Here is a 19184-nt window from a genome sequence, read left to right on the forward strand (position 1 = left end):
CCATTTCAGAAACAAATAAAAGCTAAAACAGTCACCTTTAAATAGGTAAGTGCCTCTGCAAGTATACAGGTAAGTAAACATCAGAGCTTTAACATTCATCTGCTGCTAATAGTAGGATTCAATAAATATTATATCAAGTATTACTTTTACTAAGTATGACATCTGTGGCTTATTTTCAATTATTTACTTCTTCAGTAGTAACAAAAGACTTTTGGCCATTTATGTATTTTATTGCCACCAGTATCAACAAATTCATAACCACGAACACATACAGAATAAACTCTTCTGACAACAACACCATCATCTCCCCTCGGCCTCGTGACATGCTCGCAGCGTCTCTTGTCCCCAGACCGCTGTCTCTAAAGGAGGTCAAACAAACATTTGTTGCTGCGCTGTAACGCTGCTCTGCCCCCACAAGCGCCCGTCACGCCACCGCCAGCCCGCAAATTTATTGGGCCACTTTTGGATGTGTCAGAGCAGTCGGTGTCGATAAAGCTCGTCGTAATGTTTGCCACCCCATCACAGCAGAGATTTACCTCCCTGACAGACACATCCTGTTTCAAGGTCTTATCTGTCGCCTCGCCCCAAGCAGGCGGCAGGAGGGACGGACAGCGATAGGACAGGGTTTCAAACTGCTTATTATCACCAATTTGACACAGCGGACAGTTAGAGCCTGACACAAGTGCCCACGCAAGCCGCTTCACCCTTCCATCCATTGTTGTCCTGTTATGCGGTGCAAGCCCATAACACCTCAAGTGTAAATAAGAAGGGAAGAGGAATGTAACCTTGACTTCTCTGTCAGTCTGCCTTTTTTCCCTCCCCGCCTCTCTGAGCTTGGCTCTCAGTCTCCACCTTGGACAGGAAGGAGGGAGGTGACAATGAGCGAGGAAGTTGATTGAGAGGCTCTATTATGCATCAACTTAAAGGAAGCTCCCGTGATGGATGACACAGACACCAGTCACCTTCAGAACCCGGACGACACGTTCCCAGCATCCTCTCTGGCAAATGACCTGAAAATCCCGCTGACATATTCAAAAGGGCTAACCAGAGCCGGGCAGCCTTGTGCTGTGTGTATTAGAAGGCCAATTTCAAAGAAAGCAGGGTGAGGCGTACAGAGATGTATGGGCATATATTGAAAATCCATTTCTGTTTTTCAGACACCGGATTCCATTATGCTCTACAAGAGTTGTGAGGATTAAGGTGAGGGACATGTGTTTGACTTTAGGGCCTAATTGTTCCCTTCAGTCAGGAGATGACAATTAATTGAGGGCCGTCACAAGGACCTTGACTGCAAATTGAATTAAATAAATGTTACTACAGCCTCCTAAAACTACTTTAATGTAACAAGAAGTCTCTCTGGCGCATATAGACAGAGGTTAGTTCATTTATGCCAATTTGTCTGTAAATTAGGTATTCTAAAATGATTAATTTTGAAATTTTCCATTAAAGACTATTAGCAATAATAGAGGACTGTTATTCAGAAACAGAGGTGTCCTTCATCGAGTTTTGCAAGTGCTGTTAACAGCCTGTCAACACTTTCTTTGAATTAGCATCATAGTCAAAAGATCTTCAACTGCAACTGATTATTTTCTGCATTAACACTTAATAACTTGGACAATAATTGAATCAAAACACTAGAACTGAAGACTACGAAAGCAAGTGTTCGGATTTAATAGCTGCAGCCGTCAAATTTGAACCATTTGACTATTAAAATTGTGTGCCGAAACCTTTTTTGATGACCGATTCTAATCAGATAATCATTTCAGCTCTACTCAGAGCCAAATACAAAAACATGAATTTTAACTAGACACAACTTTCACAGACACTCTGATCAGGATTAAAGAATACTAACAGATGTATGCACGTGCTTATAAATCACAGATACTAGTGGATGATAAGAGTATACATTTACTCTGGCATAAGAATAAGGAAGCAACTCGCATATACTTGGATATTTTCCCAACAGTACACATTGTTATTCACAGAAAGACTTCGTGATTTGGTCACAAAGCTTTCATGATAAGAGCTTCTATTAAATCTTCAACACTTACTTTTAAGCACTCAACATGCTGCTCCTCTAACATAGCCATTGCTGCAGAGAAGACAGAGTGTACTACTGACACGGTTACCTTATTCACTTCTTCAAACAAACTTGTCAGCCATTCAAGCACTCAACTCCTACAAAGCACTGCTGACCCAAATATTGTCTGTGTTTTTTCTTTATTGGACACTACTGGGGGAACACAATTCTTGTATCCTTAGGTTTGTTATGTTAAAAGCAAAAAGCCATTAAAACTTGACATCATATCAAGTTACAGCACATCTGCCTTGCATACTCTCATTTGCTTTATGTCTGTGTTTGTCACACTGTCCCACATGGTATTGTGGGTCACCCACAAATAGTAACCCACTACTACTTATGCATGGCACCGTGCTGTAGGGATTAACTGTGTTGCCTCACAGCAAGAAAGTTCCTGGTTCATACCCCAGGTGGGGCTTTTCTTTGCCACTGTGGGTACTCCAGCTTTCTCCCAAAGTCCCACTGCCATGCATACTAGGTTAATTGGTAATTCAGCTGTCTGTCTCACATCCATGGCTAAACAGCTATAAGTATATGAAAAATGTGACTTGTAGTCTGAAGCAATTGCAAGTCAATTACAATTGATTTAGATGTTATGCTTTACTGTCATTTTAATTAATATTTTAACATCTGGTTAAGGGAAAGCAGTTGACAGTTAGCTATGTAGGTGTCAGCTGCACATTTATTTGAGAAACACAATAGGAAAAACGTACTGTAGTTCAATTCAGAAAATACACTTATAATCACATATTTTATTAAAGTCCAATTATTTATGGAGGTCAAATCTTCACAAGCATTTTAATGCTATTGTAACCTTAACTTGAGGATGAGAAAACATGATGTATTGTGAGAAATGGACAGTAAAAGGCAGAAAAATAGCCTAGCAATTATGTTAATAACTGTAAAAATAAAGATTTAAGAGCTTACAGCAGTGGCCCCCATTAATTAAATGGCAAAGTGTTTTTGCTAAGACAAGTTTAGGTGTCAACTGTTAATGAAAACACACATATGATCATTAGAGGTTTGAGAGAACACGGTCATAACCTTAATCACGCCAGACCAATGGCGTCAACAAAACCTATATGAAAAAGATAAAATGCTTATATATATAAAAATAGATATAGAAAAATGAATTGCGCCTGAAACAAACTTATTAATAAGCAAGAAGTGGCTAAGGCAGTCGCCATTAAAATACAAACATTTCCCAAACTACCTGCTGGCTACACTGACTGGCTGCTTCCGTGTGGGCATTTATTCCTACTTAAGCCGCAATCTCCGCAGTTTGAGTGGCAGCAGGAGGTTTGGAGGGCAGGAGCTTCTATATTCGTGGCGCTCGAGGTCCTTTTGCTGATTCATAATTAGATGTGAACCCAGAGCGCCCACTACGGGGGAGGTCAGAAGGGTGAGGAGGGAGGCGAGGGAGGAGGAGGGGGCGAGCCGGCGTCCGCCTGATGGACACCAAATGAACAAATTATGATGGCCCCCTCTGGGTGTGATGGGGTCAAATGCCCCGCGCCCCGCCGCTGACAGTTCAATTTCCCCCCAGCGCAGCCCCATTCGCTGACTGCTAATTATGAATGAAAAGTTATCAGCCTCAGCCACCCCGCCGCACACACGGACAGCGGTCGGAAGAGGTTTGGGGGTGAGGTGCGATGGTGGGGAGGATTTAAGAGGCATTTGTGAGAGATCCTAATGTCAAAATGTTATTAGAGAGAGCGGTAGCATGAAGAAGCTGAGGAGAGGAGGAGGAGACAGAGGAGGAGGTGGGTCAAAGACAGTGGCCAGGGTTAATCTAAATGCCTTTGATAACCATGCAGTAATTCTCTAAAAAGGCCCGAGCACTCAGCTGAGACAGACTCGCTGCCTCTGTGGGCAGATTGCTGAGAAATAGAAATGACACTGGGGCCAACGTGTGTGTGTGTGGGTGTGGGAAAGAGCTGTTGTTGAAGAGCATGCATGGGGAGGGGCGTGCGTGAATAAAGGTGAGGTTATTTACCCTTGTCTATGAATCCCGTTGCCCATCATGTATTTATGCATAGAATTGACTCTAAATCAGATGTTGATGTGCAAAAAGTTCCCTGTTCTAATCTGCATTTCTATTCTCTATTACTCCCTGGCCTTCACCTGAGGAGAGATTGGCTAACAAGACTTGTGCTGCATAAATGCTGGCCTGAGAGCAGCTGTCAATCATACTGACTGACAGGCGAGCAGAACTGACGGGCAAACTTAGAATACAGACCAACGCACAGCAGCAGAGGCCATTCACATAAGCTGGGAGTGCGCACACAGACACACACAGTTAAATCTGGGTGTACAAAAAGTTAGAGACAGCCTAAAGTCACTTTTAAGGAGACCAAAGGAAGCTCATTTACACGCCTGTGATGACAACAAAAAGTCAGCGGAGTTTACAGAGCAAAAAGCAAAAAAACAAAACAAAATGCAACATAAAAACATAGTAACCCATGCTCAGCCCTTCTTTATTATAGCAATCCACTTCAGTCTTCAGTTCCTTGGATGCCAGTAGTTCAGGAAGAGTCGGGGTTCACGTTTATAGTCAACAAATTACATTTATACAGTTATTTTATGCCTCGATTACGGTCACTGTATTCATTGTGTTGCGTGCCAACTGTGGTGCTGTGGTGCCAGAGGGCCCACTGCAGTCTTCTCATGAACAATAGGTTTCACCACTCACATAAAAACCTCTGTATCAGCACTGTATGCAAGACGAAGTCAAAACAGGAAGCACAGCAACTGTTTTTTGTTTTTCAAACACTTCACCTGACTGTCTCCTCTTTTTTTTTTTACTGTTGTTCTGCTTCTGTGTAACGTGAGAATCTCTGAGCTCCTGTCGTTGAAATCGCAGTAAAGTGCGACAAAAATCGTGCTCACGTCTTTGAGCTGGGACAAAAACTGTGAATGACAAGTTGAAATGACACTAAAGCACAGTGAGCAGTTTTGATGTCACTTTTGGTGAGGGTGACAAAAGTGAGCAAAAGGCAATTGTTAGTTAGTAGAAGAGCTTCTAGTAATGGATTATAGTGGCAAAGAAGTAATGGGGGAAAACACCTAGACTAAAAACTTTAGGTAATTCAGCTTCAGCTTTTTTTGAAGTAGTAAATTACCCTTTGCATGTACAAAGAAGCTATAAAAATCCCCAAAAACAAGTGGAACTAGACACTGAAGTAATAAAATATAACAACAACTAAGCGGTTTAAGGAATTCATTCACTGAAAAAATAAAAATAAAAATAAAAACGTTAATAGATTATCTGTTATTTATTTCACCAACTAATATCTTTGGGAAAAGCAAGCTATGCCATGCTTACAAGGTTGAAATCAATAAATAGCTTTGTATTAGAACGATAATCATTACTCACAGCCCACAAACAACAAAACTACTCAATTAGATTCTAACCTTCTGATGTGACATTGTCAAAGAGCAGAGTTTCCATACAGCTGTGTCACAAAATAAGACACAGCAACAGCACAAAGAATAGTCTGGACATTTCCCTCCCAGGAGGGAGACAAGATACAAAATACACAGACATGCAGAGTCGCTCATATACTGAGGAGAGAAAGGAGCCGTCACACTGGGAAAGGTCAACCATCAGATATACACAACATGAGGACACAAGGGACACAACATCTGACAGAGAGAGATGGAGGGTGACACAGGAGGAGGAGAGAAATAAGGGAGAGAGAGAGAGCGAGAGAGAGAGAGAGCGCGCGAGAGAGCGAGGGGATGGACTCAGAGACGAGAGAGAAATAGAGATCAAGGGTGTGGAAGTGCAAAAGACAGTGACGGTGAGAAAGACAGACTATAAGAGATACAGGAAACAACGAGAGCTGTTGGACCATCCTGACTTGCTATAAATATAACAAGGCAGAAAAGGTCAATAGTTGGCGTCTGGAGCAGAAATGTTCCACAAGGGAGTGAGGCTCATTTCACCATCTCATATGCTGCTCTGCTGTACTGTCAGTGTCAGACAGAAAGGAACGACTGACTCTCAACACACATTGATGGAGGAAATGTCAGCCTGTGTGCATCTAATACACGCATGCACACACGCGCACACACACACACACACACACACACACACACACACACACACACACACACACACACACACACACACACACACACACACACACACACACACACACACACACACACTAACCTGCACAGTGGAGGAGATGTTGGAGAGAGAAAGGCCTTCGAGGTCGGACAGCAGACTTTGAGAGAGCACAGAAGGCTTTGGTGCGTTGGTGGGTGCAGGAGAAACTAAAGAACGCAAAGAAAACAACAACAACGTAAAGATTATTAAAGCTACGGTACTACAGCGATGTCGCACACAAAGTTACTTTTTAAAATATAATTACAATATTAATAATAATAATACTTTATGACAAAAGAAAGCAACTGAAGGCTGTTTAACTTTTACTCCAGTGTTATTATTAAGTCACGTCACAACATGTCAGAGCAAACTGACGTATAAAAATATTTCAGCATTGAACGTGAGCAGTCATACTGATATAAATGTCAACAGGGTCATGGGATCTTGTGTCAAAAAGTAATTTAGGAAAACCTGATTCAAACCCCAAAACATGAAGCTTATCTGGATGCAGAGTTAGACACACAATTTAACATAAACTACTCCTCAAACTGTGATTCTCCTGTTCCACACAAGCTGAACGGCACTTTTTAATATCACATAAAAACTGTGGTGTTTTACTTTGCATTGATTTTGGAAGTTGGAACTGTAAACACTGAATTCTTTTTGCCACTGAAGAAATGAACAAAAAGTTTAGAGCTCTTTTTCATCATCATCCTACAAATCCCTGTAAGCATTCGTCTTTTATGCCTCCCTTGAGTTCCACAGATACTGAGTTATGTCCAAGGCAGAAGTTAATGACATTTTTGCTTTCTATATTTGATAGCTTGCATCAGTCACAGATAAACGTGCAGCAAATGTGTGCACGGACATGTGAGATGAGTTTCAGCAAAGGTTTTCTACAGGATGATTACCTACAAATTGTAAGCCGATACATGAACTGACATCTATATGGTTAAATACAGTCCCACACCATACAGGGAGTGCAGAATTATTAGGCAAATGAGTATTTTGTCCACATCATCCTCTTCATGCATGTTGTCTTACTCCAAGCTGTATAGGCTCGAAAGCCTACTACCAATTAAGCATATTAGGTGATGTGCATCTCTGTAATGAGAAGGGGTGTGGTCTAATGACATCAACACCATATATCAGGTGTGCATAATTATTAGGCAACGTCCTTTCCTTTGGCAAAATGGGTCAAAAGAAGGACTTGACAGGCTCAGAAAAGTCAAAAATAGTGAGATATCTTGCAGAGGGATGCAGCAGTCTCAAAATTGAAAAGCTTCTGAAGCGTGATCATCGAACAATCAAGCGTTTCATTCAAAATAGTCAACAGGGTCGCAAGAAGCGTGTGGAAAAACCAAGGCGCAAAATAACTGCCCATGAACTGAGAAAAGTCAAGCGTGCAGCTGCCAAGATGCCACTTGCCACCAGTTTGGCCATATTTCAGAGCTGCAGCATCACTGGAGTGCCCAAAAGCACAAGGTGTGCAATACTCAGAGACATGGCCAAGGTAAGAAAGGCTGAAAGACGACCACCACTGAACAAGACACACAAGCTGAAACGTCAAGACTGGTTTTTCTAAGGTTTTATGGACTGATGAAATGAGAGTGAGTCTTGATGGGCCAGATGGATGGGCCCGTGGCTGGATTGGTAAAGGGCAGAGAGCTCCAGTCCGACTCAGACGCCAGCAAGGTGGAGGTGGAGTACTGGTTTGGGCTGGTATCATCAAAGATGAGCTTGTGGGGCCTTTTCGGGTTGAGGATGGAGTCAAGCTCAACTCCCAGTCCTACTGCCAGTTTCTGGAAGACACCTTCTTCAAGCAGTGGTACAGGAAGAAGTCTGCATCCTTCAAGAAAAACATGATTTTCATGCAGGACAATGCTCCATCACACGCGTCCAAGTACTCCACAGCGTGGCTGGCAAGAAAGGGTATAAAAGAAGAAAAACTAATGACATGGCCTCCTTGTTCACCTGATCTGAACCCCATTGAGAACCTGTGGTCCATTATCAAATGTGAGATTTACAAGGAGGGAAAACAGTACACCTCTCTGAACAGTGTCTGGGAGGCTGTGGTTGCTGCTGCACGCAATGTTGATGGTGAACAGATCAAAACACTGACAGAATCCATGGATGGCAGGCTTTTGAGTGTCCTTGCAAAGAAAGGTGGCTATATTGGTCGCTGATTTGTTTTTGTTTTTGAATGTCAGAAATGTATATTTGTGAATGTGGAGATGTTATATTGGTGTCACTGGTAAAAATAAATAATTGAAATGGGTATATATTTGTTTTTTGTTAAGTTGCCTAATAATTATGCACAGTAATAGTCACCTGCACACACAGATATCCCCCTAACATAGCTAAAACTAAAAACAAACTAAAAACTACTTCCAAAAAGATTCAGCTTTGATAATAATGAGTTTTTTGGGTTCATTGGGAACATGGTTGTTGTTCAATAATAAAATTATTCCTCAAAAATACAACTTGCCTAATAATTCTGCACTCCCTGTAGAGAGTATAAAAGATGGAACACATTTTGAAACCTCAATGCTTTGTTAGCTTTTGGAGCCAGAGATGATCTCATTTGGAGGAGAAGCGATTTATCAAATAACTCCAGGAAAATTGGTTAGCAAGCTGTCTCCATAAACTGTGCAGATGCATCAGACATATACACATATCAGCTAATTAGTGCAAAGTAATAGACCAATAAAACACTCGAATTTCATTCAACAGACCTGAAGCTAAAACTTCTTGGGCAGTCTTTACCTCACAGCAATATTAGCAAGACAATCCATTAAGATGCTTCAAAGGCGCAAAATAGAGGGCTGCAGGTCAGTGACTCAGTAGGTGAGATGATAGCGACCAGCTGCAGCTGCCTGTGTCAGGACATCTGGACATAATCCTCCAGATGGACGAGTTATACATAAATTCACCTCACTCAGAGCTGTTATGAGGTGGGAAACTAGCTATACAGTTAAAAAGGCTTTTCCATGCTGCAAAGTTGGGAGTGTCTGAACTAAACTGCAGTTTTTGGCACTCTGGCTTCATTTTTTCAGCTGAGGTTTCCGCCTCTTGGTCCACACGTTGTAAATATTTAAACTCTACTACAAATTCTAACGTGATGTTGTGAATGCCTACACTACAGTTCTCCAATGAACTGCACTTTATTTTTAGCCAAGCGATTAATGCAAGTCCAATATTTTTTCTACCTCTAACTGGTACAATTCAGTTCTCCTCACCAGGACTTGATCATCTATGTCTGCTTGCTACTTTGGGCGGTGGGGAAATAGAATACACATCAGAGGTTTTTTTGTGAAGCCTGCTGCTCTTGTTAATGTGAGTTTATGCAAGCGGAAACTGTAGGAAAACTCACAGTCATCTAGATCCAGTAAAGAGACTTCCTTCTTGGAGTTCACTGCCACCTAAAAAGAAAGCACAACAACATGATGGTTTCAATTTCAATTTCACCAACAGTGTCTCTGAACACATTCATCCCACGTTCACGGGTAACATGTCTGGAATTTTCAGTGACCGGTCACATGTCATTTTGAGTCACAACTGCTACTCACCACCCTCTGCAACTGAGTCAGGCTTGTACGGTGTTGACAATAAAACAGTGCTTAAACGTAAGAGGGCTTTTATCGCTCCTTCTCCATACCCTACTAACCAACCTGGCACCACTCACATCGCATAAAGAGCCATAAAATTCCACTCTGCATAGCCCAAGCTGAGCAGATAGGGAGGGGGGAAAAAAACCAATGTGATATGAGTGAAAACAAACCATAAAGTTAGAGGCCGTATCTTATCAGATTTTCTCTGATTGACGCTCGGTGGTGGTAATAGAGACGGAAACCTTGTTACTAAAGGGTGTTGTGATAGAGCAAGACAGACAGAGAGAGAGGTGTAGAAAGAAAAGTAGAGATGCATAATTCATAAGCCATGCCCAAATGACAAAGTGTATGAAATGAGAATTTCATAGTGCAGAAAAGCAAACGGAGGGCGAGAAATAATGTGATGAGCAAAACAGATAAGAAAAAGATTGTAAGAGCTGAAAGGGGCCAAATGAAAGGCTGGAAGGGAAAAAACAAAAGGTGGTATAGTGGAGCCAAATCATATCCCAAGGTATAAATCCTGATTTAGAAGCTCTTGTGCACCTACAGAACAAAAACTCGCTGCGAGAACTGCACATTAATATTTAGAAGGCTAAGCAGAGCAGGGCCATTATCCTAATATCATACTCTATACTGATTTAGACATTATGCATTGTAAATATAGTACAATATCATACATTTTAATGTGACAAAGGTGTGTTTTCCTGTATTGTTTTATACCATTATCTTCTCTTTAGCACTGCATAATGAATCTTTCTCCCCTTAAATTTCATTTATAATGTGTATTTTTAATAGTCTAAGAAGTTCTACAAAGACACTGATTCAAGGCCATTATTGCAAACGTGTGCAACTACAGCGACCAATAAGTTGAAGTTCAATTCAATTGCATTCAATTTAGAGATATTGCAATGACACAGAGCGATCCCCAGTAATCCTATAATCACGTAATAAAAAGCCAAGGCAAAACAGTGGTGCGTGCCAGTGGATGCGACATGATTTTTGGCATGCGCTACTGTCCAACAGAAGATAAGCGGTGTGGGCAGAATCAGCCTCAACCTTGTACAACAAAGCAGTAGTTGAGGGTCATTTGATCCAGGCTGAAACGACAGATCAACGAACTGCAAACAACCCACGACCCCACCATCTTTGGAAAAAGCAAATGCATTTTATTTTTGGTGGAACTGCACTGATGCTGTTGGCAGCCTCTGTTCTCAAAGTTAGAAACTCTCACTCGCAGTTAAATCCAAATAGGCCCACTTCATCCATGCATTATATCGTCACCTTGGGCTTGGCCTTTTCTTCAGTCTTCTTCTTGGGTGCGGGCGAGTCTGACTCAGAGTCTGACTCAGAGTCTGAGGAGCTTTCAGAGGATGAGCTGCTAGCTTGGCCTACAGGTCCATTGCCATTTTCATCAGAGTCACTGAAGAAGAAAACAAAATGAGCTTAGTAGTCAGAGAATACACATTAAAACAGAAAAACCCAACACTCTCCATTATTTCTTAAAAGTAAAATATTTATTTATTCCATAATATAAAACAGTCTGGAAGCCAACAAATAAAACAAACTTGGTGCTATTGTTTTCCTATTTTGCATCCAACTTGAAAGCTTCAGCCCCGATTAGAACAACAAAGATCAATCTGTTTTTGTTTGTGAAGTTAATTCAATGTTGCATTTACTCAAAAAGATTTTTTCCATCTTTCTCCTCTCTCTTTCAGTCTTGCTATCCCTCTTCAATTTGTCCCGATAATGAGTGTTTACTCCGCCTGCCTGGGATTTTCAGCCGTTAAATTAATGAGGGGAATTGTGACGGTAACTGGCTTTTTAACTTGGGCGATGATGAAAAGCCAGTATTAATTTGGCCTACAGATTTCATTTGCTGCGAACAGGAAAAAGTGATATAAATCACTGTGGGCCTGATTAGGCCCTGCCTGAAATGACTGGGCCATAATGAGGGCATTATGCTGTGTTTGTTGTGGAAGCACTGGGGTGAGCTGCTCTAATTACCGTGTGTATGTGTGTGTGCGCGTGTTTGTGTGTGTTTGAGCACTGGGGTGAGTTGCTCTAATTATACTCTCTAATGGAGAGAACAGGGTCAGCCGCCGGCCTGTCACACAGTGAAATCAGGTACATTCGGTGTGAGTTTGTGTGTCCATGAGCAAATGAAGTAGAGTGCATAAGAAACTAAATTTGCTAGTGTGTAAGAGAGTGTACGTGAGCATACTCAGTAGTAATGACTCAAATCTCATTCACTGGTAACACCGGGCTGTTAAATGACCAATCAAAAGTCATTATCCATTAGCCATGTAAATGTGGGTTACGCTACTGGAGGAAAATTCTCATTGATTAGCTTGTTAATGGAACTCGCGCTAACAATATTCCAGCAGTGCTGCCATCATGTGTGTGTGTGTGTGTGTGTGTGTGTGTGTGAGAGAGAGGGAGATGGTGCATATAGAGTGTAACAGGTGTGTATGATGTTTTTTTCCCTCCATGTGAATCTCCCAGAAGACTTTAACTAGAAACATAAACGATCAGGCAAAGGATTCTGACCACTGACAGGTGACGTGAGTAACACTGATCATCTCTTCATCATAGCACCTGCTAATGGGTGGGACAACACATTAGGGAGTAGGTGGACATTTTGTTATCAAAGTTGATGAAAATAATTGTCAAGCATAAAGATTTCAGAGTTTGACAAGAGCCAAATTGTGATGGCTGGACGACTGGATCAGAGCTTCTCCAAAACTGCAGCTCTCGTCAGGTGTTCCTGGTCTGCAGTGGTCAGTATCTATGAAAACTGATCCAAGTAACAGTGCTAAAAAACACAAACTACAGTCATGGGTGGCCAAGGTCGCTGGCCCGTGTTGTCCGATCCAACAGACGAGGAGCTACTGCAGCTCAAACTGCAGAAAAAGTTCATGCTGGTTTTGACAGAAAGATGTCAAAATACACCGTGCAGTACAGTTGGTTGTGTATGGGGCTGCGTAGCTACAGACCATTATAATGTTTGGTTTTTTCCTTCTAAGAGATCCACTGGATTTAGTTTCCATGCCCCTCGCATATCTTAGAAGTAGATGAGACAAAGACTCTGGCACAAAGACCATGGCTTCGAGCTGGACGACTGCTAGGCTTTACTCCGGTATCCATAAACATGCCAGTTTGAATACAGCTATACCTTTTTTTAAGTTGAGATTTTACAACATTTTCTGATTGTCACATTTTGTTTTGAATGTCCTTTTTTTTTTAAATATGATTGAGCAAATTTTGCATCCTCTATCCACACTATAGGTGCTAATGTAAATCCTGACATATCAAGTCTGAGGGGTTTAGTGGAGGAAAGCTACAACTGAGCATTAAGAACTGTAACTGTGAGTGGGCTGTGATGAATAATATAAACTGCTGAATCTTTCAACAGATGGAGTTTGCTCGGATGCAGCAGAATCGTGGGCACATTTGTTGCTGACTACGTGTTTCTGGCAAACACACACCTGCTTAATTAGCAAAGCCAGAAAGAGAAGAAGAGAAAGACGCAGGTAACATCTGGACACGCCGCCTTTGCAGGGAAGAAAAATTATGCTTTCAGATTGTGACAGACAGCAGGGATTTCAGTGTACCTGTCACCAGCAGGCTTGCTTTTCTTCTGCGGTGCTTTCTTGGTCTTTTTCTTCTTCTTTTGATCTGATTCAGACTCACTGGAGCTCTTTTCAGATCCACTGGAGCTTTTTCCAGAATCACTGGAGGTCTTCTCTGAATCCTCACTGCTTTCCTCCTCGCTCTCACTGCCCGATTCTGTACAGACACATGGACACTGTACATATTAAACCCAAAACAAATCAGACTTTATTCTTTGCTGAAATTTCCTTTCATATTACTTATGATCTTAATTTCTTCAGCAACAGCCACTAAATGTACTGACAGTCAATTAGCACCTTATAGTATGCATTTATAGCTTTTTTTTTTTTTTTTTTTTGGGGGGGGGGGGGGGGGGGGGGGGGGGGCACCATTTCCACCTGTATATCAAATACAAACGATTTTTGTCATTTTATTTATCAATTACCAGCCTCACTGTTTGCTGCTGACTCTGATCTGTGCTGCAGCTACTACTTATTTCTGAAGGCCCCTCTTTAAGTTTTAGTTGGTTGTTTTGCAACTGCACGTGATGAATGAGGGATGGATCTAAAACTTCACTGGCTAACAGCTTGTCAATCATCAGGACTCTGAAATGACTGCTGCTCAACACTAATATATTCCAAACCAAAAGCACAACAACATCAAATGTTGTTCAGCTCAAATTTGTAAATTCTCAAAATGATCAGTTAGCCAGACCTGGATAAACATCAGAAAAATAGACGGAAGGATAAAATTAGAGACACATTTCTAAAATCAAACACTTTTGAAAACACATCAAAATGAAAAACACATTAACAAATCTGTATAGTTTAATGTTATTATGCTTAGTAAAATGTTGTGTGTTCTATTTTGCTTGTGTCTACAACACTGCTGATCCTGCATCTCAGATTTGATTTGATAAATGGTAAAAAAAATAAAAATAAAAATGGATGCATGGATCGAGAACCATACACACAGGAAGTTTTAACGCAGTGAAAATTTTGCTGTGCTTTACACCTCCAGCTTCTAAACAAGATACCAAACTTTGATATGCTTTGCCCCGTGCAGGATAGTCGGATCATGGCCTCAAATAATGAGTGTATCACTAAATCAACCAGTCATGCTAATGTTGGTTATGCTAATAACCAACAACATTAACTTAGCCTCATAAAAGGGGAAACTTTAAATCGGACAGATAGAAACAAACCTTCGCTGCTGCTGTCTTCACTTCCACTGCCGCTGCTGTCGGATCCTTCCTCCTCTTTCTCATCTTCATCATCTGAGTAGAACTTGTCAGATTTAGGCTGTTTGGTCTTCCCAACTATTGGTGCCGACTCTCTCAGCTAAATGGACACAGCAGAGGGAAGATGGACCGGTTAAACTACAGAATCCAAGCCTTGCAATTTAAGCATGAGTTAGAATCTATAAAAATCTGATTCCTAACACGTAACAGAGGCATGTTCACATTTTGCACGTTGTGTAGCTGCTGGTCACTCCACACAGGCTTCCTAAATGTACTCAATTAAGCAAAACCAGCAGTGGCTTTTTCAATTAAAGGAATTTTTAGCAGTATGTCGTCACCACCAAATCCCCAAATATGTTTCTGCTAAAGCTCAGACTTAAGTTTGTTGACACCACCGCTTTATTGCTGCTTATTGTTGCATCAGGAGACACACAAAGTAACAGTGATAAACCTGAGAGAAAATGCTAAAGCAATAATGTCCCTCACAAAATAAAAACTAAACTAAACACAAGAATAATTCTATAAAGGTTGTAAATGATCATGCTTAAAATATAAATAAATCTTTTCTACGTTTTCTTTTCTATATTTTCTGTGTTGCTCAGTCATTGGTTGACTGATAAAATGTGGGAAAAATGAGAAAAATGCACCACTTCATAAATCCTCACAGAATAATCTAAGGTGCTGCACAAAGGCCAAGTATGCAGCAAATGAGAACTACTTTGAAGTGTAATTTGAAAACAAGAATAAAGATTTGCAGCTGGAAATTAGGAAAACTTGTCACCTTTAAAAACAGTCAGTTTGGAGTTCCCCTCCAGTCAGCCAAGTAATAGTTGGAGGTAAAACCAATGATCTTCTCATTTTTTCCTGACAAATGCTTCATAATGTTAACAGAGAGCCTATGACTTCTAGAATCAGGACTGAGATGTGGTTAGGGCTGCCACAAACGATTATTTTGATAGTCGACTAGTCACCGATTATTTTTGCGATTAGTCGACTAATCAGATCATCATCCACTGGACGTAAAACTACAGCTTATATAACTATCATTAGCTTACAGCTTTAAGCTTTTAAGGTGCTAACTAAAAATAAAGACAAGATGATAGTTTATTCAATTTTAATGAAATTTGCAGATTGTTTCGGTAAAGTTTAATAAACTCCTTGCTATCTAAAATATAACAGGACACCGGGGTATATTCTCCAGCATCTCACACTTCTGATAATCAGCTGTCTGCTTGACGTTTATTCAGCTGTGTAAAAACTATAACTTTAATCTCAGCCAAACCGATTTACTCAGGAACAAATAAAATACTAAAAAAAAAAAAAAAGAAAAAGCCAAACAACAACATTTTTAATTTATCTAAGTGACTCATATATATTTAACCTGAGTCGCGAAAGGCGGCGGTGGGTTTGAAAACAATTTGCCGGGAGTCCGGTGTTCTCACGGCGCTAGTGACCTAGCCCCCGGCTAGCTATCGAGCTAGTGGGTAACAGACGTCTCCGAAAACGTCGGAGCGCTTTTGAAAATATGTGGTGTCCTGATAAACTGAGCCGATATTTGAGGTTTACACAGCTACATTCTCGCCTGAAAATATGTTAAACGTTTATTTTGTGACCCAGAAAGAATAATAAGAGTAATATTAAAACTAACTAGCTACTGCCATTGTTGGAAACTAAGCTGGGCCGCGCTATGAATTCTGGGACACAGCTACTTCTTCTTCTTCGGGGTTTAACGGCAGCTGGAATCCTTGTACATGCAGTGCTGCCATCTTCTGTTTCAGTCCGTTATTACACTCTTAAATCCTGCTATTATTCCTGCGTCTTTTGCGATCTTACAAAGCTTCAAACGACACGTCGACTATTAAATCAGTCGTCGACGATTTTGATAGTCGACGTAATCGTGACTAGTCGACAAATCGTGGCAGCCCTAGATGTGGTGCATTCTCTTTCCTCCCCTAAGGGCATGAGTTTCCTCACATTTGAGCTAGTTTTGAATGTCTGATTTGGCTCACGTTTTTCTTTACACATCTTGAATACTGCAAATATGATGAGGAGTGTGTAAAAGGCAAAAAAGCAACACATCTGAACTTGTCATGTAACATATACACACACTCAGTGTGTTGTGTTTTTGCAGAAAATGTGTATTCAAAAAACCCACTGTGAAAAACACAACAACAAAAAGTGACCGCATTAAATATAAGTGAGTCCAAAAAAACATTTTTAATGCGTAAAATAGTCTCCTGAATTTTACACATCTGGTGTGTAAAGACGTTTAGGAAGGTGGATTTCTTACTGGTTCAACAATCTCCACGTTTCTCACAGACTGGTCGGGAGCAACAGCAGGCCAGTCTGGGAGCTCCTGGTACCCAGTGGCTTTAAGGTTAAGACTGTGGGAGAGAGTGCCCAGCTGGTAACGGTCTCGATCTGAAAGTATCAAGAAGAAAAATTATGGGGAAAAAATAAAAAAGTTTTTAAAAAAAAGTTTAATAAGTGGTGGAGAAATGGGATGGGGCAGCAATGACCTCACTGTGTTCTAAATGAAGGAAACAGCTTATAGTGGCATCTTCTCCACCAAGCACCGTCACCTCTCTGTCTATGATAACACGTGATCACACTCCCTGCTCTGCCTTCCCAAATGGCGGCACAAGAAGACAATCAGTGCGTGTGCTCTGGGAGGTGTGATTTGCCAACCACAAAAAAGGACTACTTCTCAATATTAAGAATGACAGAGGCCGTTAACACATTCATAAACATCCAGTAAGTGCAAACTGAGCTGGAATGTTAATGTTGTAGAAGGCAGCTTTTCTCTGGTGTCAAGCGGGGGAGAGAAAGAAAAGACAGCTAAATGAGAAAGCCGGAAAAAAGGTTAGCATGAGCGCAATAATTTACCCATCTCATTAGTGTGAGGTAAAGGTTTCTGACCTAACTGCCCTTCAGAGAGACACACACACAGCAGAATAATAAAACCTCAGCCTGAATCAACTTTGCATACTGCAGGAAATAGAGCCACTAGGTTTGAAATAGATGAGCAGCTAATATGTATTCAGTGATGCGGGAGAGGAATGAAATTTAATCTGAAAATGGAAAAGGTATTTAAAAGTACCTTTGAAGGCAGACTCGAGCCCTGGAGCCGGTTTGGGGGCCAGTAAGATGCGTCGAGCGTACTTGCTGAGCGCACCGCTCTTCTCGTTGGGCACTATCAGCTGCCGTATGAATCGTGTTCGGTCTCTGATGTCGTAGTTCTGGTCGTATTTGCCGAGGTTCAGGATGTACTGGGTCAGCAGCTTGGTCTGGGGACAAAAGTGTGGGTGTTTCAATGCTTTATGTACTTAACCAGCAGGTCCCCACGAGATTAGAAACTTGAAAGGAGACCAACCCAAGACAGACCATTAGGTTGTGAATATTTGAAAAAGTCAAGCACAACAAAAAATGTCAAGGAAACAATTCAAGTATTTAAGAGGAAGATGAAACCAGTTAAAAATAAATAAATAAAATAATTAAAAATATATCATTAGAGGTGCTGTTTTGGACAGAGCTGTGGAAGCATAAAGCAGACACGTTTGCATAACATCCAACTAACACTTTAGAAATCAATGAACTCTTTCAGTGATGCCTGCAAACCTGGTGTACAACCAGCTGAACTGAGCCAGGAGCAAATGTGAGTGTCGCTCATCAACAGGCATCTCCTTCTCCACAAGGCTAGAGTCCTTACTTCAAAACCCCCGTCTCACCCAAGCACAGGGAGACAGAGCACTTGCACCAACATAAATGATTTAGGTAGACATAAAAACAAAATCTGCTCCTGTCGTGACAGCAGCATTATCGCCCCAATCTTTTACTGAATTGTCATTACAAGGAGCAAGAGGTGTGATAATGTGCTTTGAGAAGGCAGCGTCTGGGCTCATAAAATCAGCTCACACACCAATTTTACCTCATCTGACTCAATGGGTCTGCACACACACACACACACACACACACACACACACACACACACACACACACACACACACACACACACACACACACACACACACACACACACACACACACACACACACACACACACACACACACACACACACACACACACACACTTGATTTTTCTCTGCATGTCTTATTTTGCACCTGCTTAGAGTTGGTCAGGTAGAGCTTTGCAGCTAGATTGACAGTCTGCAGCTTGACGATGTCCTCCTCTGCTGTGAACGTCTTTGCCATCTTGCGCAGTACATCGGGCGCAATCTTTGGCACCTTCTCGCAGTACTCTCCCATCAGCCACAGGATGCTGGCTCGGGCCATGGGAACCTGCAGTTGAGGGTGACATATCAGAGACAAAGAGCAGCACCTGTCACAGTGTTATTTCAGACACAATGCTCCAGTGATAACTTTCACGAGCAGCACAATCATGAACCGTACAGTGACGTTATCGAAGAGCTTGGCCATGTGTTTGATGATGTCACCGTGCTGAGTGGGTTGAGTCTGAAGCAGCTTCTTGATGACCACGATGCTCTCGGCCACCACGGTCTCTGGAGAACC

At 41.4% G+C, this 19184-nt stretch overlaps 1 protein-coding gene across 1 annotated transcript in view; it reads right to left on the reverse strand.

Moving 5' to 3' along the window:
• ap3b1a (adaptor related protein complex 3 subunit beta 1a) overlaps nt 1-19184 on the reverse strand; it is a 63828-nt gene that overhangs the window by 21496 nt on the left and 23148 nt on the right. Inside the window, exons 14-22 of the mRNA XM_080874411.1 lie at nt 19065-19174; nt 18777-18953; nt 17755-17941; nt 16945-17075; nt 14619-14754; nt 13417-13591; nt 11087-11225; nt 9568-9616; nt 6258-6361 (exon numbers count right to left, since the gene is read on the reverse strand). Coding sequence (XP_080730537.1) covers nt 6258-6361; nt 9568-9616; nt 11087-11225; nt 13417-13591; nt 14619-14754; nt 16945-17075; nt 17755-17941; nt 18777-18953; nt 19065-19174 — 1208 coding nt within the window. The remainder of the gene's footprint in view (nt 1-6257; nt 6362-9567; nt 9617-11086; nt 11226-13416; nt 13592-14618; nt 14755-16944; nt 17076-17754; nt 17942-18776; nt 18954-19064; nt 19175-19184) is intronic.

This window comes from Rhamphochromis sp. 'chilingali' (assembly GCF_963969265.1).
Source record: "Rhamphochromis sp. 'chilingali' genome assembly, chromosome: 2".
Classification (NCBI taxonomy): domain Eukaryota; kingdom Metazoa; phylum Chordata; class Actinopteri; order Cichliformes; family Cichlidae; genus Rhamphochromis; species Rhamphochromis sp. 'chilingali'.